A 24670-nucleotide genomic window follows, 5' to 3' on the forward strand; every position below is an offset into this window, starting at 1 on the left:
TATAGCAGTACCTACTCTGGGCCCGTCCTGGAAGCAGGGAGCAGAGCAGTTTCCTCCTTCCCACTGACATTCCAAGGCAGGTGGGAGGTGACCGATAGCTTGAGTGACTGGCTGTCATCCAAGCTTCTAGGAAATAAAGCAGAGAAAGGCAGGGGACTGAGGCTGTCCTAAGATTTCACAAACAGGCCCTATCTTGCTGTGTGTGCCTGCAGCTTAGAGCTGTTCATAATTGGGGTGCCAGCCTTTCAGCGGCGTCCCTTTTTCCCGTGGGGCAACAGAATGGGTGAGCACGTCCTTTCCGTTCGTACTGCTCTATAAGCCTGTGCCTTAACAGTGGCTCTGGATTACCGGGCCCAGAGTGGACAGGGCTAATGTGCCCAAGCAGCTGGATGTCACTATGGGACTGACCTGCCACCCACCCATTTTGAGATCGGCTGATGGAATGAATCCATTAATGTCCATATAGTCACATCCTTTTCCAAACAGGTCAGACACCTTAGTTGCCACAAAATATATAACGTGGAGAAGGTGAGAATGGGAGATGCAAGAGCTAAAGACGACAGAGCGGAATTCAGGATTTAGAAGCTTCAAGATGCTGGCAGGAGGGAAACATTTACTGAGTGTTTATAACAAGTCATACACGGTGCTAAGTATTTTCACATAAATTATCACATTCTGAGAAATAGTATCATCTGTATCGTACAGATGAGAAAGGGAAAGCTAACAAAGGTTAACAACTAGCTTTGTACACACATTGGAGTTCAAATTCTGAGCCCACTCCTTACTAGCGAGTAACCAACCCTAAGCAAGTTAACACGCCTCTGAGTATTTTCTCATCTATAAAATAGGGACCAGGATGCCTGGGTTTCAACCTCGGACCAGTTCCGAACATTCCGAGGTCACTCCGCTAGTATTAATAGCGATAGCAGTTGTAACTTGCCAAAGGTCATAAAACAAATTCAAACCCAGGTTTTCTGACTCCCAAGTTCAGTGTTCGTGGGGAAAGAAGCTGATTCACTTAAATGTTTTTTGTAAGTATGTCCATGAGGCAGGTTCTACTCAAGGATTTGGAAGTGCAGTTAGGTGTCAGAGCCAGACTAACATACGGCACAACTCACTGTCCTATAAAGTGCTAAGTGGAGAAGCACGTACAAGGTGCAGAAATGGCCCAGCAGGAGGAAACTCTTGAGGATAAGTTACCAGGAAGACAAGTTTGTAAGAGTGATAATATTTTCTCCATAGTACCAGCAAAAGTGAAAAACAGAAGTGACTAGAAATCATTTAGAAGGCAATGACCAGACGTGGGGATGAACTTCTGGAGGAGCCTTCCAGTGAGCTGGGGTGTGTTTTACATGTCACACTTACACACTTACACACACACACACACGTGGCATTTCTCTCCTTAGGGTGCACAACCACACCTCAAACTGCAACTCCTAATCCCCACAACACACACACTACTGTTTCTTTCTCCAAGTTTTCTTTGGAAGCTCCCATCCTCTAAAACAGAGAATCATCACCTTTTTCTCTGTTCCCTGGTGTTCTTCTCCCAGAGGATTAGACTAGAAACAATTTTCTGGTCATGTGTGACAGCCAGTGGAAGCTTCAGGGCACTCAGCACATGCAGTCATTTCTACTATGATGCCAGGAAGAAAAAAAAAACAAAAAACTTATCTCCAAAACTCTGCAAAATCACACTCCAAAAATAACAGGGCTTCTGGGAAAAGGGGGTTGGGGCAGATCACCTAAAACCTGTATTTTGTAGCCAGGGCACTAACAAAACAGAGTGAAGCCCAATGACGATGCTAAGGCACTTAATCCCCCACTGGCACAAACACTGGTCCCTGAAATCCTGGGCTTCATTCTTCTTCCTGAGACGCAGGTTCTCGGAGACACAGGTCCTAGCAGACAAGTTCCATCAAAATAAAAAATGTAATGCCTTCGTCATCAGTTTTGTGAAACAAAGGGGTGGTGTCTTCGCATTGTCTTCCTTCCCATTCGGTTTCCCCAACCAAACACAGCGGAAGGGCTTAATGGTGATTCCTGAAACTACTGTACCTGCCACTGCTTGCAATAAAGGCAGGCACTTCTATAAGATTTCTGGCTTTTTTCTTAAGGTATTGTCTCTGATCACTTCAAACTATTAATGTTCCGGGGAAAACCTCACAGGAACTAGCCTAATTTTGGGTTATCCTGACACCATTTCTCTATTTACCAGTTCTATATGTACTATTTCCCTCTAGAGAAACAACTCTGGAACAACACAGACCACCTTATGCCTGGGCATTAAGATTCTGGTACCAATTCCAACGTGTGGGTTTCTCCCAAAACCAAGCAATTTACAGACACCAGCTGGGTGTCCTGTGATTCATCTCAGTTCTGACACTATCTATCCAGCTGGAGACAGCATCCGCTGCCACGTTACAGGCTCGGTAGATACTATCAGGCCCACAGGACAGCTCTCCACTTCAGATGCCAATCACAAGTCAGTTTGTTATACCTGCTTCTGACCCACTGGCTATAAATCGGAGGCTCCCGTGGGTACGACTAATTTGCTAGAGCAGCTCACAGAACTCAGAAACGTTCTACTGACTAGATGACCGGGTTATGACAAAAGGATGTAACGCAGGAACAACCAGAAGACATGCATGAGGCCAGGAGTGGAAGGACGTGGAGATTCCATGCTCTCTGGCACATCTCTCCACATCTCGTGTTCAACCTGAGAGCTCTCCAAACCCCACCCTTCTGGGCTTTCACGGAAGCTTCATTACGTAGGTATGATTGATGAAACCAATGGTTGGCCATTGGTGACGGAACTAAATCTCTAGCCCCTCTTCCCTCCCCGGAGGGTCAGGGGGTGAGACCGAACCTTCCAACCCTCTAATCAAATGGCTGGCTTCCCTAGCAACCAGACCCCAATCTTCGGTTACCAAGGGGCATGGCAAGCCCTCATGAACATAATAAAAGAGACCCTGATTGCACTCAAGACTTAGGAAACTCCAAGGGCTTATAGGAGCACTATGCCAATGAATGGGGACAAAGACCAAATACATATTTATTATAAATCAAGGTATCGGTCATAAAAATGGTCGCAACCTCACCCGGATGATTCCTTCCCTTCTAGGTTAGAGGTCCCTGCAGTGAATACACAGCCTAGTTCACATACACAATTCACTCCAAAACCGAGAAATGCCCTCCTGATCCTATGGGTGCTCTTACCGTCTCCTATGGCCTAGGCTTCACATGTCCACTATGCCCATGTCCCCTCAATAATGAGAAGGGACACACGCAGGAGGGACAGCAGGTGGAGGGAATATCAGGACGGGGGCACTCCCATTTTCATCACAGAAAACCTCCTTGACCCTGAGTGACAGAACACGGGGCTACACCTGCCGCAAACAGAGAAATCCCATTTCGCAACCTTACATCACACAGGCCAATCTGTTTAACCCAAAGGATGTCTGAGAGTTGGGATCCAAGACTGCAGCCTTGCTACTGGAACCACTATTCTAGGCAGAGGCATGTCTGAGATGCCCCCTCTTTTCACTCATTTAGCAAATGTTCAATGAGTGCCTTCCATGCACCAGGCACTGGGGCCAGTGGTGACCCAGGCAACAGTGAAGGGTCGAGTCCCAACCAAGAGGCCAGAGATCAGCGTTCTCCTCCTGCACCATCAACGCCAAGGGAACACAGGAGACTTAGCCAAGACACACCAGCCATGATTCCCCTCCTGTAAAACAGAGAACGAGCCGACACTGCTTATTTCACGACTGTTTCAAAAACAGATAACACATGATTAAATTGTTTAAATATAAAATGCTTTTTAAAAAAAACAAATAAAAGAAGTGGTAGGGAAGGAGGGAAGGAAGACAAAAGGAAGGAATTATTTCCTAGGCTACATTGATACACTTTCATATATTAAGTAGAAACGGAGGGAATAATAAAAGGGAAAATGGCTAAAAAACTACACTGAACTAGTTTTGTTTTTTTTTTCATGGGCCTAGAAGCTTTCACAGAACTCAAGGCTTTTAGAAGTTACATTCATTTCCTTCTGTTCTTCCTTCCTGGCCCAGGAAGCCAGTCGATTCACTGAAAAGTAATGCAATACATAATTATCAGGGAAAGAAGGGAAAGACGCCCTAAGAGCTGGCTCTCTCTGCACAGGGAGAAGCCAGTACCCCTCAAAGGGCAAATCAGCCAAGACACACGCAACGATAAACTCGTTTATTCTCAGAATTAGTTTACTGCTTGATATCCCCTGCACACACGGGGCAATCACAAACGTCCTTGAGACCCAAATCACAGAATTGTTCGGGCAGTCCACAGGCAGCTCCGTCCATCAGAGGTCCAACAGAAATCTCCTCACCTGGGCCAGGTATTTGGGTTTCAAATAGTCACCCAGCTCCTCCTTACTGACCCACACATGATGGCCCTTCTGCCCGGCCTGAGAAAAGTCTCCGGTTAGTAGTAGTGCTTTGAAGAAGAATATTTTGGCCCCAACGCTGCCCTCTGTCCGTATTGCCTGGGGGAACTTGAACTTGTAGTGGCCACAGGGTGCATTTCCCAGGAACTTGGCTTCCATGTTGTTTTCTGAGAGGGGGGGAAACAGAATTGGAAGATGAGGACACACCGACCTGTGTACTATGGATCCCAAATCATCGGGGTCTCTGCGAGAGCCGTTTTCCGCGCCGTAAAAGCAGCCCCTGGGAGTAAGGACTCAGTCCTTCCTGAAGAGCCACCTCTCTTCTCAATCCAAACGCTCCTGGCCCATGGGCTCCAGAATCACTGCGTCCTCACCTGTGCCAAGCTACTGCTTCCAGACTGGAGTCAGCAACGCAGCAAATACCACTACCTGGGAGTCAGAACACTGAGCTGCTACACTCAGCCGTCACTGTCGGTGCAGAATGAAGACACGTGGCAACTGTGAAGCAAAGTTCATCTGCCTTTCAAAGGGAGTGTCGTAAGGAAAACATAAAAAGGACCCGATTTAACTTCTACAGGGTAAAAACATCATAATCAAAGTTAAAAGACAACGAGAGACTGATAGATAGTATCTGCAATGTATAAAACAAAGGGTTAATAACCCCAACCCTGCATTTCCAATGACAGGGAAATAATGAGTAACTAAATGGCATTTGGAGAATTGGTGAGCTACATAACAAAACTAAAGCTGGATCCAACCTCGGCCCCTATCAACACTGCTGCCATACAGATCAAATATTTAACAACAGAAATTTAAAATTTTCATAAAAAGTCTGTTTATTCTGGATGGTAGTTTCATGAGTATTTAAGAATATTTTCTGAATTTTCCATTTTTAAAAAATTTTCATTAAAGGAAAAATAAACCATCAGAGTACTTTCTGTATCAGTTTTGAGAGAGGAAGGCCTAATAAACAAAACAGAAAAATCCATAAAAGAAAAGACATATTTATCTACATAAAAATTAAACCTTTCTGCAAAGAAAAAATGAAGCAAAAAGAAAAGTCAGACAAATTGACAAACCAGAAAAAATATTTCAACACATTCAACAGAAGAATAATATGTTAAGATGCAAAAAGTACTTAGAAATCAATGAGGAAAAAAACAAATCTAAAAAAAAAAAAAAAAATGAACCAAGCATATATGAACATGAACATGAAAATAAATATCGATGACTTACAAACTCATTAAAATATGCTCAATCTTATTAATAATTAAAGAAATACAAATTAAAACAACAAATCATTATTATTGAACTTCAAAAACTGAGCTATACACTGCTTGTCAAGAGTAAGGGAAAAATGAGTATTCTTACATGGATGTAAATTAGTATAACTGCTATATATGGCAAGTTATCAATTTTACTTAGACATACCATTTGATCTAGCAACTCTTGCTTCTAGAAATTTATCCTCCAAATGTATTTATTTGCCCATGTGAGCAAAGATGACTGTACAAGGATGAGGTCACTGCAGCTTTACTTGTAAAAGCAAGAGACTGGCTACACAAATCGCAGTAGGTACATATGAAATAGCACACTAGTGTAAAAAAAGTCTAAGATGTGTCTTCATGTGCTGATACAGAGATGATTAAAGGCTGTATATAAGAGGAGAAAAAAGGTATACAACTCTGTGTACATATATGTGTGTGTATGTGTGTACACACACACTTCAACTATATGGAAAAAAGAAACATAAAATATGTATATGCTTGCAATTTCTAAAAGAATACACAAAAAACTGTTAATGGTGGTTGCTTCTGAGAAGGGAAAATTACTTCTTATTCTATACTACATTTGGTAGACATTGTTTGATAATGTTTTCATCATATATAATGAATTGCTTTTCTCGATTATTAAAAAACAACAACTTTATACAACACAAAATGTCAACAGTAGGTATCTGTGGGTGGTGGAATTACACTGGCATATTTCTTTGCGCTTTTCTGAAATTTCCACCTAATTAAATGGGTACATATTACTTTTCTCTAATCTAGGAAAAATGGATTAAAATGTAATTAAATCAAGAAGAAAATAAAAAAGAAACTGTTCATTACAAACGTGAGCAAAGAATCTGAACAGGCAGTTTGTGGAAGAAGAAATACAAACAGCCAATAAACGTGAAAAGATGGTCAAGCTCACAGGCAATCGGGAAAATGCTAATCCAAAAGCAATCGTTTTTACTAACTGGACGGGCAAAAATTACAGAGCCTATTTCATGCTGGCGAGAGCCAGGCCACCAGCCACGCCTGGACATCACCCGTGACAATGTGGAACATCCGGTACATTCTGCAGGACCAATGGGCAGTACCCATCAAAAACTTAATGCGTCCATCCTTGACCATTAATTCCACCTCTAGGAAGTCCATCTTGCAGAAATACTTGAGAAGTGTGGGTCCATGAGAAAGAAGAAATGGACTCTGACTATTTTGTAAATATACTTTTATATTGCTTGAGCTTTTCTTTGCCATCTTAATAGATTTGCAATAAATCGACACATTTTACTTTGTACCCACCTATTAAATGTCAACATATCTGTTACATAGTTCCTTTCACATTGATTTATCACAGTGGGAAGGTTAAAGGAGGAAAGTGCAGTACCAAAGCAGAACCCCTTTCCACCTGGCACACAGGAGGTAGAGCTGAGCAAGCATCAGTCATGAATGGTCAGTCGTGAATATCTGACGTGAGGGAAGCTGAGCATCTGAACACAATGATCCCGGAAAGAAACCCAGCTACCAACTCCCACGTGACGGCTGAGAAAACAAAGCCCTGCGAAGGCCCCCACCCATTCCATTCTGTCTCCCTACCTCTCCTGCAGGCCACAGGCCCCTCGAGGGAAAGGATCAAGGAGCACACACTGGCTGCGACGTCTCCTTAGCAGATACTCAAGCTGGTGACGGGGCCAGTAAAGTGGTTGTGCACTTATATTACCAAATCCATTTACTCAATAAACACTCAGCAAGTAGCTACTATGTGCCAAGCACTTTGCAGATGGCTGGGTGATGGAGAGGAATAGATATCTTCCGTACCTTCAAGGCAGTCAGAATTCTGGCTGGGGAGGGAAATGTTAGTAAGCGATTACAGGGCAATGGGATAAGTGCAAGTGTGTTCTCCACTGGCACACAAGCTCCCAGGGAGCAGGGGTGGCGTCCTGCTCATCACTGTCACCCCACTGCCTCGACAGTGTCCAGCAAATGATAAGCAGAGTAAATGTCTGTGGAATAAACTGAACAAGGGCACGTACGAGTGGTACGGAGCCCAGAGGGAGGAGCAGCTCTCTCTACCCAGAGGCCTGGAGAAGGCTCCACCACGGATGATGTAACGAATGAGCTGAGCATTCAGACCAGGGAGGAGGAAAAGCATCCACCCAGGGACTAGCACGCCTCAAAACAAAGACACATGAACGACCACGTTATTCCAGGAATGCAAAGGATTGCTAAGTTAGAAGCCAGAGTCCACATTCATGAGCAGCAAGACTGAGGAGCTCAGGATCAGAGCAAAAAGGGTGTGTAGGCCATGCCTGAGAAAGCCTGAACTTCTATGGGAAACCTTCTAAGAACTCCAGGCAGAGGAGTGACAAGGAAACTGTGCTTTAGCAAGCTCATGCTGGCAGCACTGAAGGGTACCACACGAAAGCAAGAGGAACTTATCTGGCATCTACTTTAATAGTCATGGTTCTCAACCACCGTGATTTCACTCCCCAGGTAATATTTGCCAATGTCTAGACATTTCTGGTTGTCACACTAGACGGGGTGGGGATGGGTTAGTGTAACTGGCATCTAGGGAACAGAAGCCAGGGATGCTGCTAAACATCCCACAATGCACAGAGTACTGCCCACAACAAATTCTCTGGCCCCAAATATCACTAGTGCCAAAGCTGAGAAACCCTGGTCTTGTGAGAACTGAAGGGGTCACAGCTGAAACTGTGGAAACAAAGAGGAGACTATTAAGAGCAGACCAGGTAGGACTCCAGAATTTAGGGATATTAAGGGTAATTCTGAGGTTTCCAGTTGGGTGAAGGGGTAAGCGATGGGCCGATGAGCCAGGACAGGAAGAGAAGCAGGCTGAGACAATGGTAGGACATCGATTGTGAATGTCCAGTTGACCCTTGAACAAGGTGGGGTAAGGGGTGCCCACCTCCCCACAGTCGCAACTCTGCAGGTAACTTCTGACTCCTCCAAAACTTAACTAATACCTTACTAGTGACTGGGAGCCTAATACAAACAGTTGACGAACACATATTTTGTATGTGTATGTATTATACACTGCATTCTTGCAATACAGTAAGCTAGAGGAAAACAACATTAAGAAAATCATAAGGAAGAAAAAATACATTTACAGTACTGTACATGTTTACTGCAAAACATCCACATATAAGTGAACCTAAATAGTTCAAGCCTGTGTTCACGGGTCAACTGTACTAAATTTTAATATCTCAGTGGGACATAGGCTCTCACCTGATCTAAGGAAAATCCTTACCTGGATTTTTCTAGCTGGAAATTTTACAAATGTAAGTTTTCATTAACCTTCCCACCCGCTACCCTTAGACCCATTGTCACAGTCAGCCTGTAAATCCTCTGGCTGAGTCTGAAGTGAGTCTCATGGGGTTTAGAGGGTAGCAGAGAACTCACCTGAGAGTGTGGCCAGGGTTCGCTCAGCTGTTCCTCGGAGGGTCTCCCCAGGCTGCCACTCTGCCTGGGGCAGCATCCACACATCCTGGTCTCCGAGCTTCTCTTTGACCAACAGAACAAGGTTGCTGTCTAGCTTCCGGTGCAATGAGGTTCGGTCATTCTTTTTATCGGCATCTGGGGGGAAAAAAGAGGGTGAGAGGAGACAAGATTACTGTGATCTGCCAGAATCAAGATCTTTAGTCTTCCTTTAAGGTAGAGCCACAATCTTTGCCCTCAAAGAACTTAGTACCATGGCCCAAAAATAGTAAATGGAAAATTTCAGAAATCAACAATTCCTCGGTTTTAAATTGCACACTGTTCTGAGTAGAATAATGAAATTGCTCGCCATACAGTTCCGTCCTGCTCAGGACATGCATCACCCCTTTGTCCAATGTCTCCACGCTGTATTCATTCCCGGCCTGTTAGTCACTTAGTAGCTGTCTCAATTCTCAGATAGACGGTCTCAGTATCACAGCACTTGTTCAAATAACCCTATTTTACATAATCAGGGCCCTAAAGCACAGGAATAGTGATGCTGGCACTTCAGACATGCCAAGAAGCCATAAAGTGCTTCCTTTAAGTGAAAAGGTGAGTACAGTACATTAAGATATTCTGAGACCATACTTTTATTCTGAGACACACTTTTGTCACAATATATTGCTATAATTGTTCTATTTTATTCCTTATTGTTTTTAATCTTACTGTGATTACTATAATCTCTTACTGTGCCTAATTTATAAATTAAACACTGTAAGTATAAATGTATAGGAAAAAAACAGTATATATAGAGTTCAGTACTACCCACAGTTTCAGGCATCCATTGGGAGCCTTAGAATATATTCCCTGGAGATAAGGGGGGACTGCTGTAATCAGATACAACCCTGACCCATCTCTTTCACTGTGACCTCTTTCAAGGTAGAGTCCTACAATCTTGAGGAAACTAAAATATACGAAAAGGAAAACCAAAAGCTGAACTTCTCTGAAGAACAAACCATAAAGTACTTTGAGCCTTTGGAAAAGAAGCAATACCCATATTAACTCAAACACTATACTACTCCATTGGTTACTGACTCAACTAGCCCCCACTTTCCCTTTGGTCTTCTTCTGTGAAACAAGGATAAGAGAACGCCCTGCTTAGGAGGATTTCAGAAAAAGCACTGGGGACTAGAGGGAACAGGCTTAATTTCCTCCTCTCTCTGTCCAAACTGGGAGTAAAATTCAGATAACTTTCATAAAGTTTAACGGAGAGCGAAAAGGCTATCCCAACATCCTACCCTCCTACTCAAAAATAACACAGGCATTACAAAATTCTATTAGGGTTATTAATTTAGGAGAAAAAATTATATTACGGCAGATTAAGGAACACAGAAAAGAATTTATTTTTCTCCCACCTGAAAGTTTATTCATTTGCAATTATTTGTTACTTAAAATACAAAGCAAGGCTAAGCAACTGTCCTTTATTTGGGAACTAGAATACCCCTCTTTCCCTTTCCTCTTACTGGCCTGAAAAGGCCACAAACCTGTGATGCGAGCTCCAGGTTTAAACTGTAGGAATTTCTGCTCCCACATATCTTCCAAATCCTGTACCATCAATATATTCTTTTCATCTTCTTCATCATCATAGAGGTCAGCTTTCCTCTTTGCCAGTCTCTGGGCTTCATCTAAAGCACGAAGCTCATGGTCTGAATACAGGCTTCTCTCGATCTCAATCTGGGAAAATTAAAAGGACAAGAAAACAGGAAGAATAAAACAGTTATAGCACACATGACAGACTAAGAAGTTTGCCACCCAGTATAACCCGACATACAATCAAAATACCACAGGGGGAAAAAAAGAGCGAGAGAGAGAGAGAGAGAGAGAGAGAGAGAGAAAAAAAAAATTACCTGCACTTTGGGCCTGAGTTACGTTTGCTAAAATGTCAGAATGTGATTGGCGGTCCTTGACCCTGCATGAGATGGCTAGTAACAGAGGCCCGGGACAGCCATTGCCTGTCTACTTACCATGTTCCAGTCTTGTCAGTCTTTGATTCCAACGTCACTCACCACTTCCTGCCTCAGGGAGTTTACAAGTGCTGTTCCTTCTTCCTACAATGTTTTCCTTCCCATTTTTCCCCTGGGAGATTTCCCATTAATGCTTCAGATCTCAACTTAAATACAACTTTCTTGGAGAAAGATTCCTTGACACCTCTCATAAAACCAAAATTAGATGTCCCTGTTAAGTTCTCGTACAGTGCCATGTGTTTTCCTTTACATTCACCAGGTTCTGCAATTATAATCATGTGGTTATCTGGTTACTGACTGGCCCCCCTCCACTAGACTGAAGCACTCTGAGAATCAGTTACGTCTGTCTTAACCATCACTGCATCCCCAGCATTTCTGCAGTGTCTGCACAAAGTAGGTGCTCGATGATTATCTGTAGTGATTAGTGAAGTATGTGCAGAGTATATTAATAAGTCAAGTAAAAAGCACAGAAGTGAAGTTCACGGCTCTCAGTACCAACAGAAAAACTTCTGCATCTAAAGAAACATATAACACTATCCTTCCATCACTATCTTTGGAGACTTAAGACCCTCACAGCAACTACCCCCAGTTTTTGCCTGTTTCCTCGCTTGCCCCTCACACAAACAGTCCTGGGAGGCAAAACAAGGGTGACTTCATCACAGGCATCTTGTAACACTCATCACATAAGACTTCCTACTCTCCAAATTGTCAACCACCTAAGACGGGTTGAGTCCGTCTTGTCTACCACCGCTTCCCTCGTGCAATTGAGTGAAAAAGAAGAGCTTCTCCAAAGAACTGCCTAAGGCGACGATAAAGAAAGCCAACGAAAACTAACTTTTATTGAACGCCAACTGTGTACCAAACCAACCCAGTGAGATAGGTACCATTCTGCAGGCAAGTACCCTAAAGTCCTTAGGTGACTTGTCCAGGGTCACATAGACTAATTGGTGCCAGAGTCAGGATCCAACCCAGGCCCGCGTGCCTCTACTGGTTCCCCAACGGCACCTAGAAGCCGCACCTCAAACCTACCTGCTGCAGGAGAGCTGCTATCTCTTCCTGCAAAGGAGTCAGCGGTTTCGACACGAGCGGTGGCCGCTGCAGGCACAACGCGCCTAACAGGTGCCATGGAGACCCGCGGTTCGAGGGTGCGATCGCAAGAGTCAGGCTGCGAAAACCCAGACTACTGGCCCTGAGCCTCTCGAATCGCCGCCAGCCTCTCGCCACCCCAAACAGAGCCCGCCTCCCCGTCGCCGCCATCTCTCTGCCCTCCCACAATGCAACGCGGCTCCAGCGGCCCTGGACCAATCCTGTGTTCCCACAAGGCAGCGCGGGAGCGGCACGTAGGGAACAGCTCTGTCCCCGGAACGACTAGAACGAACCATTGCAATGTGAAGGGGGGCGGCGAAGATCTCATGTTAAAAGAGTAGGGGGAGGTAGGAAATTCCCAGTTGAAAAGCGCAGAGATAGTTATTATAGACCATGAAAAATGGGGCAAAAATCTTTAACAGGTCTTATGACGAGGAATCAGATGACTTTTCCTCTGTGCTCTCCCCCCACAGGCGCTCACGGTGCTGGCGCCGCGGACCGGAGCTGAGTGGGGTCAATTCAAGTCATGCAGGCTGTAAGAAACGCGGGGTCTCGCCTCTGGCGGTCATGGGCTTGGCCGCCGACGAGCAGGTAGGAATGAGTACCCGCGCCGAGCCCCGGCCACCGCCGGAGCGCGCTCCTGCCCGTGTCCCACGAGCCGCCTGGACTCCAGTGGCCGTTAGGCCTGGGGGCCTCTCTGAGCTGTCCTTCCCCGCAGGGTCGTGGCCCGGGCGCCGGCTCCCTCCATCCACACGGGTGTCCACCAGCTGCAAGACGCCGCCGCCAGGCAGGAAGTTGAGGAGAAGCCCGCAGCTCCGGCTCCGGCTCCGGGCCGCAGCAGCTTCAGGTGAGGGCCATTGAGGTCCCACCCTCGCGACACTGGCAGCACCCTCCTGGGTCAGAGAACCAATGAATTCCCAACTCTTTCCCTTGCCATCTGTGGACATTATGAAAATTAATCTGTGAGCCTCAGTTTTCTTGTGAAAAAGTGGATAAATTGCCGAGAGAAGTTGTGAGAATCAAACGAGATGAGCATTGGCATAGAGGACGTTCAGTGAACATCTGAAGAATGAGTGAAGGGCGGGGGTGTAGTGAATGCCAGCTTTCCCTCTGAGAGGACGGGCACATCAGAATAACAACCTTCCCTGGGCCTAGGACACAAAACCAGAGGGGAGAGGGGAGCTGTACTATGGTATAGATTATTGTGCCCTTTTTGGAGCTGGTCTAATGTCTAGGAGGCTTTTGTGCTTAGCCCTGGGGACTGGCATCTTGCTTCCCACCAGTGCCACCACCTCTATATGCTGTGTGTTCTTACAAACATTTCCTGAGAACCTACTATGTGCCAGGTATCGTGCTAGATGCTAGGAATATAAACACAAAAGATCGTTCTTCCCCACAAGTAGTTCACAGTCTGCCAGGGAAGAGAAACATGCAAACATTTTCACCACAACCTGATCAATAGTACACTGGAGGAAAGAACTGGATGCTTAGAAGTGTGACAGAGTGAGTGTCTAACTCCTGAGGAAACCAGGTAAAACTGTAGAGAAGAAAATGTGGAGGTAAGAACTGAACTGAACTGAATGGACAAGATGAAGGATTGTTTTAGGCGAAGTGAGAGGCTGGGTAAAGGCATGTGGTGTGAAAGAACATGGTATATTCAGGTGTGTGTGTAATGGCAGGTGAGGCTAGCAAGACAAGGAGGAATCAACGCCGAGGGTCTTGTCTGGAACAGTGGGGCTTCTGCACTGTCTTCACTGTAGGCAGGGGGGAGCTTCTAAGGAGTTTAGGTCAAGATTCTATTGTGGTCATTCAACATTGCCAGTCTCTGTTCAAGGTATTGGGGACACACTGGTGACCAAACACACAAAAAGCCCTGCCCCCACAGAGCTTAAATTCTAGTGGACGGGGAGCAGCAATTATAAAACAAGTAAAACACACGAATAAGACAGATGGTAGGAGAGTGTCTGGAGTTCGTGAGCAATAGTAAGGTGGCCAATGTGGAGTGAGGAGTAAAAACAGGAGATGGGACAAGGGGTGCAGCAGGCATGCAGGGGTACATCCTGTATGGCCTGTAGAGCATCCTCGGGACTTCAGCTTTTACTCTGAGATAAGCCGCTGGAGAATTCTGAATAGAGGATTGACACGATCATGCCCACATTTTAAAGAGTCCCCTTGGCTGTTGTGTTGATCATGAACTGTGGAGAAGCAAGGGTGGAAGCTAGAAGTCTTCTAGGCAGTTAGAAGGCTATTGAAACCATCTAGGCAAGGATCCGGTGGCTTGGACCAGAGTGACAGCTGTAGAGGTACTATCACTGGTCAGACTGATTCATTCAGAAAGCAGAACCAACAGGATTCGTTAATGTGGATGCAAAGGAGAGGGGTGAAGGAACACTAAAATTTGGGGCCTGAACAATCGGAAGGACGGAGTTGTGACTAAAGGGAAAATGCAGGAGATTGGATTTGGATGGTTAAGGCTGAGATGCTTAATTGACATCCAGGTGGAGATACAATGTTATTAGAAGTGGAGTTCAGGGGACAGATCTGGGATAGAGATACACATTTGGAAGACTCCCAGATGATGTTTAAAGCCATGAGACTATAAGATCATCAAGACAGGAAGTGCAGATAAAGAGAAGAGTCCAAGGCCCAAACCCTGGAGGCCTCTGACATTTAGAGATTTGGGACATCCAGAGAGGTAGTAAGAAAACCTGGAGAGGGTCTGTTGTTGTTTTGAATGTGGTCGGAGGGCAGAGAGATGAGCTATGTCAATTGCTATGACAGGTCAATAAGCTGATGACAAAAGTGCTCATTGCATTTAACGTTGTGAGCTGGTTGGTGACATTGATTAGAGCATTTTTCATGGAATGGATAAGGAACAGCAATTTGGTGGAGACGACAGGGGCTAAAGTCTGATTGAAGTGGGTTCAGAAAGAATGGAAGACAGGAAGAAACAGCAAGTACAGTCAGTTCTTTAAGGGGCAATAGAGAAAAGGGCAGTTGCTCAAGGAGGCTTTGCGGTCAAGAGGGTTTTGTTTGGTTTCCGGTTGGGGAAATGAGCATGTTTTGCTGAAGGGGCTGATGCCAGAGCGGGAACATTGCTGGAGTGACGTCCTTGAGAGGCTAACACACCAGGGGAGCATCGTAACGGGAGAGAATGTGAAGATTGCGGGCTCAGATGTCTGATGGTGGGAGCTGGAAGAAATTCTGATTGCTTCGATTTCTCTGTGAAGGTCATCAGCTGGCAGGGAGCAGGCAGGAACTGGAGGTTTGAGGAGACAAGAGGGGGTACAAAAGAGGCATCGGGAGAATGGGGGGATGATTGAATTGGGGGTGTGCTGTATGACGGCAGGCAGTGCCCAGAGCCCACGTAATGTTCACAGTCATTAAAATAAAGCAGTGCTTCAACCTGGGGCAGGTTTGCCTCCAAGGAGACTTCCAGCAATGTCTGCAGACATTTTGGTTGTCATAACTTGGAGTACAGTATCTGGGGAGTAGAGGCCAGTGCGCAGGACAGCCCCCCACAACACTGAATTATCTTGCCCAAAATGTCCACAGTGTCAAAGCTGAGAAACTGACATACAGGGCCAGCTGTCACTGCTGAGTGTTTCTCTAGCCAACTGTGTGGGGGGCATGTACAGGCTCAGAGTGGCTGGAGAGATGGACGTGACAGGGTTAGGGAGAGCACCGTGAAGTAAGAGGGGGCAGAGAATGGAGGGTGTGTGCGAGGGAGTCAGTATAATGACTGGCCATGGAATTGACTTGAGGTCAGGAGAGAAGAGCATCAAGGGTGTGAGGGAAAGGGAAAAGCTGGTACGATCAGTGGGATTGAGGGGTTCCTGGAGAGAAGGTAGTGGGGGAGCCAGTGGGTGTGCCAGGAGGTGGTGGCCAGAGGTTCCCGGAACCGAGGTTACATTGGGGTTGCAGGTGTGGTGATGACAAGGGCTAGCTCTGACCACGAGAGGAAGTAGCCAGAGTAGGCGAGGACACAGGGACACTGGAGCAAAGAGGTCAAGAACAGAAGCCAAGGGTTGGAAAGCTCTTAACTGACATAATGTATATAATTATGACAGGAGTGGTGGGCCAGGAACTATAACCTTTGCATTTTTCTACATTTATTTTCATTTCTAAAAATTGTCTATAGCCACAATTAGAAAATGGGTTGAAGACCGGGAGGCAGGACCTTCTCCCTTTGGGAGTAAAACTGCAGCTTACCCAGGAAAGATCCAACTTCTGCCACCTTTGTGTCAGGGTACGTGTGGGATGGTTTTGTGCAGAGATCAGCAAATTCTCATGCCTGAAGTACACATAGCAGAAGTCAGTCTACAGCCGTGCAAGCAGATGCCACGTGTGCTGGCCCCTCTGTACATTTCCCTTGTCTGAGGACAGGTACGAAGAGGCAGCAGACCGGTGCCAGAAAATTCTGTCTTCCTTTTTCCTGGGCTTGCTTGGGGTAAAGCACTTGTTCATTTGTACACTGGACTTGGGAGATTTAAAGGCCTGACCTTGTCCGTGCCTTCAATTAAATGGCTCAAGTTCCGAGTCCCTACTTCAAAAACCATGCTTTATATATACGGCATTACACTGGTACATTCAGAGTTTAGTAGGCTTATTTTTTTTTGACCCCCAAAAGTCAGCAGAGGAAATTACCAATTGAGAAGTGATGATGTTTTAAACGTGATCATCTCAGAGCCCCGTCCACGTTCCATCTCGGCATGTGGGCTGATAAACCAGCAGCCTGCAGAGGTGCTACATCACCTCTTAAGATCAGGCCTAGCAGGAAAGAAGACACTTGTAACTCTTGAGTAGCGCTGTGCCGTTGTTTTGTTGTTTCTCTCTAAGAAAGCAGGTAGGGCTGCGGGAAGGACGGCGCTCAGATCATAGTGTATTTCTAAACCAGAGCCCGTCGTATTTCCCGTGCCGGGGGTGCAGACATTGATCTGACTTGCGCATGGAGGTGGGGTGCACCAGCAGGCTCACGCACATCTCACATGCTTCCTGACAGCTGTGTGTGTGTGTGTGTGTGTGTGTGTGTGAATAAAAGAGCATGAGGAGCAGAGCTCTGAGCTGAGTCAGGTCTCCCAGGCCCAACGCCTGACATGCCAGCTACCCCCGTCCCCCGATTTGTACCTCAGTTTCTCCACCTGAAAATGAAGAGTACTAACTTAGGATAGCCAGAGAACAGACTGGACTGCGATGGCAAAAGATCCTGAACTCATCACAGAAATATTTCAGAAATAAGCTTCCCAGGCCCTGTCCGGAAGTCTGGGCTAGAGCTTACGCACCATAGTAACAGGTGGCTCGGCTGTTGGGCCAGTACAGAGAACCACTGGTCTAGGGTAGGGCTTGGCAAACTACATGCCATGGGCCAGATCTGGCCAGTTGCAATAAAGTTTTATTGGGACACAGCCACACCCACTGATTTACTGTTGTCTGTGGCCATTTTTGCACGAGAGGGCCAGAGCTGCAACAGAAATTTCATGGCCAGCAAAGCCTAAAATGTTTTCCCTGTGGCCCATTAAAGAAAAAGTCTGCCGATTTCTCTCTCTTCTAGGGGATATTGGCTTTTTCTACAGTAATGATATTGTAAGTATTATTAAAATTTTGTTGTCTTTTTTTATGGAGAGTCAAGATATCATCTGTGGATGATGAAACAAGAAATAGAAGTTTAACTGTATTTTTTAAATTGCAGCAAGTGGAGCTTCTAGAGGATTGAAAATTCTAGTGATCTGATTATTTGAGAAGGGACGAGAAAAGATGGGGAATGAAGATTAAATTCTCTTTTCTTCTAGCAAGAAGTCTCTCGATGTGTCTAGAGTCGACTACTCAAGTTTGTCTGTGCTACTGGATTTTTAACTATGTGATGGATTTCTTTGATTTGAAAAACATCAGGACAATTTTACATAAAATGTTTCTTCTCATTTCAGCATTTACCCTCCGATTCCAGGACAGGAGAACTCGCTGAGGTGGGCAGGAAAGAAATTTGAGGAGATCCCAATCGCACACATTAAAGCATCCTACAACAAGTAAGCGGGAAGGGAAGCAGCTGGGCAGTGGTAGGGGGGCTTTTTTCACCTTCGTGGGGGACGGCAAGGTGACCCTGGGCACCCTGCTTGGGGTGGAAGTCAGGAAACCGCATCCTGCATGAAGGTGCCGCTGCAGACGTTGCCCAGGCTCCCTCCTTGTGCTGGAAAACCGGCTTCTGTCTTGTGATGTTCATTCAGGTTTCATGACAAAGAACAGCGTTTCATATCGATAAGATTTGCTTTCCTACAAACGGGTGTCAAGGGCGTTCCCACCTGTGTGTTGGCAACAGAACGACACAAGAGACTTGGTAGTCACGGATAGAGTGTGGGGCTCAGGTGAGATGCCATCGGACTCCTTCAGCATTCGAAGTGTCCTGGGCCTGCTCTGTAGCTCTCTGTTTGGGCCGTCTCGTGGACAAGCAGTTCTCTTATGCTGCTGTTCAGTGTAGGAAAGCACAACGCCCTGGTGGGGAAATGGCAGCCATAGACGGGCCAACAAGCAGATGGCCCCAGCCCAGGCAGATTCCAGCGGGTCTCCCCATAACCACTCCTCCACGTCCCTCTTTACTATGAGTTCTCAGGGAGTTCTTCAGACCAAAAGGCAGGGCAGTGATGAAAGCATGTCTAGGGATTTCTAAAGTTATCCTTAATTTTTTTAAAGTTAGAGATGATTAGGAAAAATGCTCCACTTATGTAAAAAAGATTTTTGATCATGAAATGGAGTGTCATAAGCATTAAAATTATCCAATATGGTAATATTGCTAACTGTTTTTAGGTATAATGATATTGTGGAGTTTTTTACGAGTCCCTATCCTTTAGTGATATATACTGAACCATGTACAGATGAAATGATGGGTCTGGGATTTACTTCAAAATAATTCATTAATGGGAAAAAAGGGGGAGTGGAAACAGGGTTTATAGATGAAGCTAAAGTCATATGATTTACTGTGTTTCCCCGAAAATAAGACCTAGCCCGACCATCATCAGCTCTAATGTATCTTTTGGAGCAAAAGTTAATATAAGACCCGGTCTTATTTTAATATAAGACCAGATATAATATAATACCAGGTATAATACAATATAATGTAATACCGGGTCTTATATTAATTTTTGCTCCAAAAGATGCATTAGAGCTGAAGGTCCGGCTAGGTCTTATTTTCGGGGAAACACGGTAATAATTGTTGAAGCTGGGTGATGGGTCGATGGGAGTTCATATACTATTCTGTTCACTTTTGTGTATGTTGAAAACTTTCCCTAATGAAAAGTCTTGTTTAAAATTACTTGATACGAAACATGTGATTTTTTAGGACAAAAAGCCAGACAAGGACAGCACATCTAATTTAAACGCGAACTACAGGGAAGGCACTAGGAAAAAACGTGCCGTCCTTCTGGGTGACACTGGGCCACCCTCAGAGTGTGGAGCTCGTCTTAGTCAGCTTGGGCTGCCGTAACAGAGCACCACAGACTGGGCGCTTAACCTAGACATTTATTTCTCCCAGTTCTGAAGCTGGAAGTCCAAGATCTGGGTGCCAGCGTGGTGGGTGCTGGGGAGGACCCTCTTTCAAGCTGCAGAGGGCCGGCTTCTCACTGTGTCCTTACCTGGCGGAAGGGAAGAGGGAGCTGTCTGGGGTCCCTTTTGTAAGGACACTCATCCCACTCGTGAGGGCTCCACCCTCATGACGTAATCACCTCCTAAAGGCCCCACCTGCTAATACCGTCATATTCAGGGTTAGGATTTCAACATGAATTTGGGGGGCCACAAATATTCAGTCCATAACAGAGCTCTCTTTAGGATGTATGACTTGCCCATTTTCAGTGAGGTTTAAGTGATGATTTGGACCTTTCCTGGTGCCTCCACAGGAAGTCAAAAAAACATTCAACTGATAAGCTCCAAGTGAAAGCAGCTGTCTTTCTCACTTGGGCATGTTAGGGTGGGCAGAGGTTAGCGCTCTCTTATGTCCCTGAACAGTCACGATCTCTTTTATGCATCTCCTGCTTTCCCAGCACACAGATCCAGGTAGTCTCCGCCACAAACCAGCCCCTTGCCCGCACTTCCTGTGGCACAGAGGGGTTTCGGAATGCCAAGAAGGGCACGGGCATTGCAGCACAAACAGCAGGCATAGCTGCTGCGGCGGTAAGTGTGTGTTCTTTCCGGCTCCCTCTGTGGTCTGTCCCCCTTTCTGCATGGCTGATCACTGTGATGAGAACTGTCTATGAACCAGCCATTCAGAAGCAGTGGGGAATTTGCCAACTCTTGTTTGATATCCGAACATTGGAAAGGGTTTGAAGAGGTCTTAGCTTCAGCAGAAGTGAGATGCTTGTTGGTTCATTCTTGAGGACTTAAGAGCCAGGTGCGGAAGGCTTACCAAAGCCTCCTCAATTTAAAGACCAGTGGGGGGCGGGGAGGGAGTAGTGATAATAGGATATTGGGAAGATGTGGTGTGGTGAAAACCCTCATGCAATACCAGTTTGAGTGTGAACTGCTACAGACCTTTCTAGAAGCAAATTGGCACTGTGATGCTATTGGTATATTTATTGAGCATCTACTATACGCCAGACACTTCACACCCATTATCTTGAATCCTCAGAAGATGCTCGGCACTACCCCCATTTTTAAGAGTGAATTGAGATACAGAGTGTGTGACTTGCTCGGAGCCATGCGACCAGTTCAGTTCTCTGCACTAAACCCACACTGGTCTGGGACCAAAGCTTGTGCACTGTCTACTGTAGTACAGGCCTTCCTGAAGGAAAACCCTGACCTTCAAATAAAGCTTGATGCCCAGAGATACTGATTGCTATGTATTAATGACCACCAAAATGTGCTAAATGTCCGCCAATGGACAGATTACACACACTTAAAAGAAACATGTCAGTATTAACTATAGCTTCTGCAGGATGGGTTGAGTGACTTCTGTGTGTTTTCCAGACTTTCTATCATGAAATGGCTTCATAATCAAGAAAGAAAAACTTAACCACTACTAAAGATTTAAAGTGATAACATTTTCTAAGTGGATATTTAAGCTCAGCCTCACCTCCTCATGGTTGGAAATTCTGCATTTACACACCTGAGAAAAACTGGAGCAATACTTAGAAATTTCCATTAGGTGGCAGTGCTGCCCTGGGCGAAAAGGGATCACAATTGACTTTTATGACTTGACAAGTTCTGTGCTTTCTGCTGGTGTCTGTCCTGCACTGTGGCCTTGTGTACCTTCCCCGTTTTCTGTCTGGTTTTGTATGTGGGTGCTTGTCCCTGGAGCTCAAAACCCTGTTGCTCCAGGTAGCAGTAGCGAGACCTGGATGTACCAGTTCTCGCTGGGGCACTAACCACTTGCTGCTTCTCTCCAGAAAGCTGCAGGGAAGGGCGTGACGCACATCCGAGTGGTGGTGAAAGGCCTGGGGCCAGGGCGCTTGGTGAGTGAGGGTGATTAGTTAGTGAGAGGAACGGAACAAGGACCTGGTAGTGGGGTGACAGGAGGACTTGTTTCTTGCTGTTGTTCTCATGACCTACTCAGCTTCTCACAGCAAGCCCACATCACTTAGTTTAATTCAGCAGACATTCACTGAGTGCGTGCTGTGTGCCAGGCACTGGGAATAGAAAGGTGGTCCGTGGGGCTATCACAATAGATTCCTCACTACAGACCAGGGGGTGCAGTGAAAGCTTGTGCCCAGGATCCAGGGAGCCCACTGGGGATAATCAGGAAAGCTTCCCCAAAGACGTGGTATCTCTACTGACTTTTTAAGAATAATGAGGTATCAGCCAGGTGTGGGGTGACAGCGGGGGACATTCCAGGCAAACAAAACGGCTTAAGTAAAGCTCCAGAAGTGCAGTGTTCAAGTTATGCCCGGGTTTACAGGTGGTCTTTGTTCTTAGATTGAAAGGCACGAGGAGGGACGGGGCAGGTGTCACTAGAGAAGTGGACAGAACTGAAGACATCGGTTAGGAGACCTCTGTGAGGGTAGAATCGGGTTGGGATCATAGGTATCAAAGCGAGTGAGCGTCCACGCTCCCTCCCCCCTCCCCCTCCCCCTCCCCCTCCCCGGGCATGCTGGGTCACCATTTCCAGGACTGTGGCATTCTCCTGTTCCTTCTGCTCCTTCCAGTCTGCCATCAAGGGACTGACGATGGGGGGCCTGGAAGTGATCTCCATCACAGACAACACCCCCATCCCACACAACGGCTGCCGCCCCAGGAAGGCTCGGAGGCTGTGATGGGAAGGAGGCCTGCGCCTGCCTCAGCTCCACCTCCAGCTGGACCTCGTAGAAAGCACTGTGGGAGCTGTCTCAGAGGCGGGCTTGTTGGACGTCCTTCAGACAGTAAGGGAGAGCCTTGCCACCTCCCGTGGTCGCCTTTTTTGTACTTTTCCCTGGAGATGGGCACGCCCACAAGTGAGGCCATGCTTCTCTCGGACACAAGGGGAGCCACAGGGGCAGCTGTGGCACAGGCTCCAACCAGTAAATGCTGCCCTACTCTAAGAAAATAAAAGAGTGTCTCTACCATCTGTAGTAGTTTGTGAGTTTCTTGCTTCCAGATTTGCAAACAGTAATCCCCACTTTCTCCTGAAAAAGACATTGTGAATTGAGATGAAACCCTAGATTGAAGGGTTAAAATGTAAGTGTGAGCTGCTGTTCACCAGACACCTTCCTGTGTTTTCAGGTTTTTCTTTTTTGGCCCCTTCACCAAGGTTTCCAGAGCTCCTCACAGCAACTTTTCTTATTACCAGCTTGTAATTTGGCCCCAAATTGAGTGCTTTTTGCCTCCTCGCTCTCGAGCGTGCTCATGACAGAACAAGTTCACCCTTGGGAGCCTGTGTACAGTTTGCCCTAAAATGTGAGGAGACTGTCCTCAGTCTGCCTCTTCTGAGAGTGGACAGAACCCCACAGGTAAGTGGTATCATCATCTTTTACACACCTGGGGCTTCCGCAGTCCCCGCACCCAAGACCGAATGACCCTAAAGGGGGAAGGGTAGGGCGGTATAAAACGGACTCTAGAAAATCAGTGGGTGGGGGGATGGGTGAGAAGAGAGCCCAGACTGAAAAGTGCAGAAAACAGTTGGTGTGGAACCCGGATGGTGCGGACACAAGTGGGCTCAGTCCAGGCCCCAGGCAGGACTGACTGACAGCTCGCCAGTCGGGGCTCTGGGGTTCCCAGATACCACACAGAAGCCAAAAGCTTGAGAGACAGACCCTCTGTCCTAGGACAGAGAGGGCCCAGGGCTGAGCATCACCAGGAGCCGAAAAGGAGGGTGCACGTGCACACAAGCACTTCCTTCCGAACACGTCTGCGGGGCGCCTGCTGACCACCCAAGGGGAGGCAGTGGGGTTCCCTTCTGTGCCCAGCCACTAAATGAGTGGTTTGCCTGAACTCCATGCAGTTAACCCCCAAGTGCCCTCCTAAATAGGAAAGTGGCTTAGACACGGTTAGAGAAGGGGAAAGACCATGTGAACTGCAGAAGGAAAAGTGTCTCCCTACTGTCTCCTCCTCCAGCCTAGCAGGACCTATGAAGACAGAGGGCCGGGAGCAATTGCCCAGTTTATCAGGGCCTGCATGATAAAAGATGGTTCCAAGGTTTCAAAGAGAAGCTTCATGAAGGTTCTTTCCAGCGGTGTGGGCAGGGTTCCGGGAATAAACAGATTGGCGAAGCCCTCCAGGACCAGCAAGAGCGGGAATCCTTCACCCCCGAGGCCTCACTTCTGGGGAAAGAAGAGCTCCCAGAACCTGACAGGAATGCGGCCTGTGCCAAAGCTAGGCTGTGGCAGAGGGGGAGGTCAGAAACGCCCTGACTGGCCCCACTGGTCACCTGCTGGTGTTCCCAGTGCCTGAACCCACCAAGAAGCAAGAAGGGCGGGCAGCCAGGTGGTCGGCTTGACGGTCCTTGACGGGTCGGCCTCCCTGGCCACAAAATGGGTCTGAAGGGGCAAGTGGAGCACAGTAAGCACAGGTGGTGTCCGTCATTCCTGAAAGGGAAGGATTCCATACTCGGTAGTTTTAGAAAGTGTTATCTTACTCACAAGGGGGCTTAGAAAAGCAAGACTCTCCACAGGATCCCAGGAGAACCTACAAGCACAGACAGGACAGGGGACCCTAAAGGATCAATGGTCCTCGGCGCAGAAACAGGTGCCTGGCACAAGCACCGGGAGCCAGGTGGGTGAGTGGCCATGGCCCAGGCCTACGGGGCAGACTGGCAGACGCCCACTGCTTTGTCGTGAGCTCGGTGCACACGACTGCCTCCAGGGTCTGAGTGGCCAATGAAACTTGTGCTCTCGTAAACTGGATCACCTCTCAGTCGTTAGGGCTCAGCCTCGCAAACACGGGCCCTCCTCGGGGAGACCCAGGCATCTTCACCAAAGGCTGACCAATTAAAGCAGTTACCGTTTACCTAAAATGCCAGGCTGCCGGGTCCCCCTGCCACA

General features: G+C 46.7%; 3 protein-coding genes across 4 annotated transcripts in view; 1 reads left to right on the plus strand and 2 right to left on the minus strand.

Annotated features, from left to right (window-relative positions):
- Positions 1-4209: 4209 nt before the first annotated feature.
- MRPL46 (mitochondrial ribosomal protein L46) lies at positions 4210-12434 on the minus strand. The gene is made up of 4 exons (XM_019726730.3): positions 12180-12434; positions 10671-10860; positions 9112-9285; positions 4210-4590 (listed from the first exon to the last, which is right to left on the minus strand). Exons 1-4 carry the CDS (start codon positions 12405-12407, stop codon positions 4340-4342), a joined length of 843 nt encoding a protein of 280 aa, XP_019582289.3. The 5' UTR covers positions 12408-12434; the 3' UTR covers positions 4210-4339.
- A 15-nt stretch (positions 12435-12449) lies between these two features.
- Positions 12450-22758, plus strand: MRPS11 (mitochondrial ribosomal protein S11). Of its 2 annotated transcripts, XM_074317476.2 has the most exons (7): positions 12450-12583; positions 12710-12827; positions 12955-13083; positions 18161-18259; positions 20264-20393; positions 21605-21670; positions 22361-22758. In XM_074317476.2, exons 2-7 carry the CDS (start codon positions 12763-12765, stop codon positions 22466-22468), a joined length of 597 nt encoding a protein of 198 aa, XP_074173577.2. In that variant the 5' UTR covers positions 12450-12583; positions 12710-12762; the 3' UTR covers positions 22469-22758. The 2 variants fall into 2 exon arrangements, with proteins under 2 accessions (XP_074173577.2, XP_088645468.1); XM_088789342.1 differs by lacking the exon at positions 12450-12583 and having other exon boundaries at positions 12650-12827.
- Positions 16888-24670, minus strand: part of DET1 (DET1 partner of COP1 E3 ubiquitin ligase) — an 84013-nt gene continuing 76230 nt past the window's right edge. The window contains exon 5 of the mRNA XM_074317472.2: positions 16888-17006. Coding sequence (XP_074173573.2) covers positions 16988-17006 — 19 coding nt within the window. The 3' untranslated portion in view covers positions 16888-16987. The remainder of the gene's footprint in view (positions 17007-24670) is intronic.

This window comes from Rhinolophus sinicus, chromosome 13 (genome assembly GCF_057876585.1).
Source record: "Rhinolophus sinicus isolate RSI-liver-muscle chromosome 13, RSI-T2T, whole genome shotgun sequence".
Classification (NCBI taxonomy): Eukaryota; Metazoa; Chordata; class Mammalia; order Chiroptera; family Rhinolophidae; genus Rhinolophus; species Rhinolophus sinicus.

Bases quoted from the DNA above. Each gene is read 5' to 3' on its own strand.
- MRPS11 (XM_074317476.2), top strand. From the start codon at position 12,763: ATGCAGGCTGTAAGAAACGCGGGGTCTCGCCTCTGGCGGTCATGGGCT. The intron at 13,084-18,160 runs GTGAGGGCCATT...TTCTCATTTCAG, and splicing joins CCGGGCCGCAGCAGCTTCAG to CATTTACCCTCCGATTCCAG. The intron at 20,394-21,604 runs GTAAGTGTGTGT...GCTTCTCTCCAG, and splicing joins CAGGCATAGCTGCTGCGGCG to AAAGCTGCAGGGAAGGGCGT.
- MRPL46 (XM_019726730.3), bottom strand. From the start codon at position 12,407: ATGGCGGCGACGGGGAGGCGGGCTCTGTTTGGGGTGGCGAGAGGCTGG. The intron at 9,286-10,670 runs GTTTGTGGCCTT...TTTTCCCCCCAG, and splicing joins ACCTGGAGCTCGCATCACAG to ATGCCGATAAAAAGAATGAC. The intron at 4,591-9,111 runs GTGAGTTCTCTG...CCCCCCTCTCAG, and splicing joins AACCCTGGCCACACTCTCAG to AAAACAACATGGAAGCCAAG.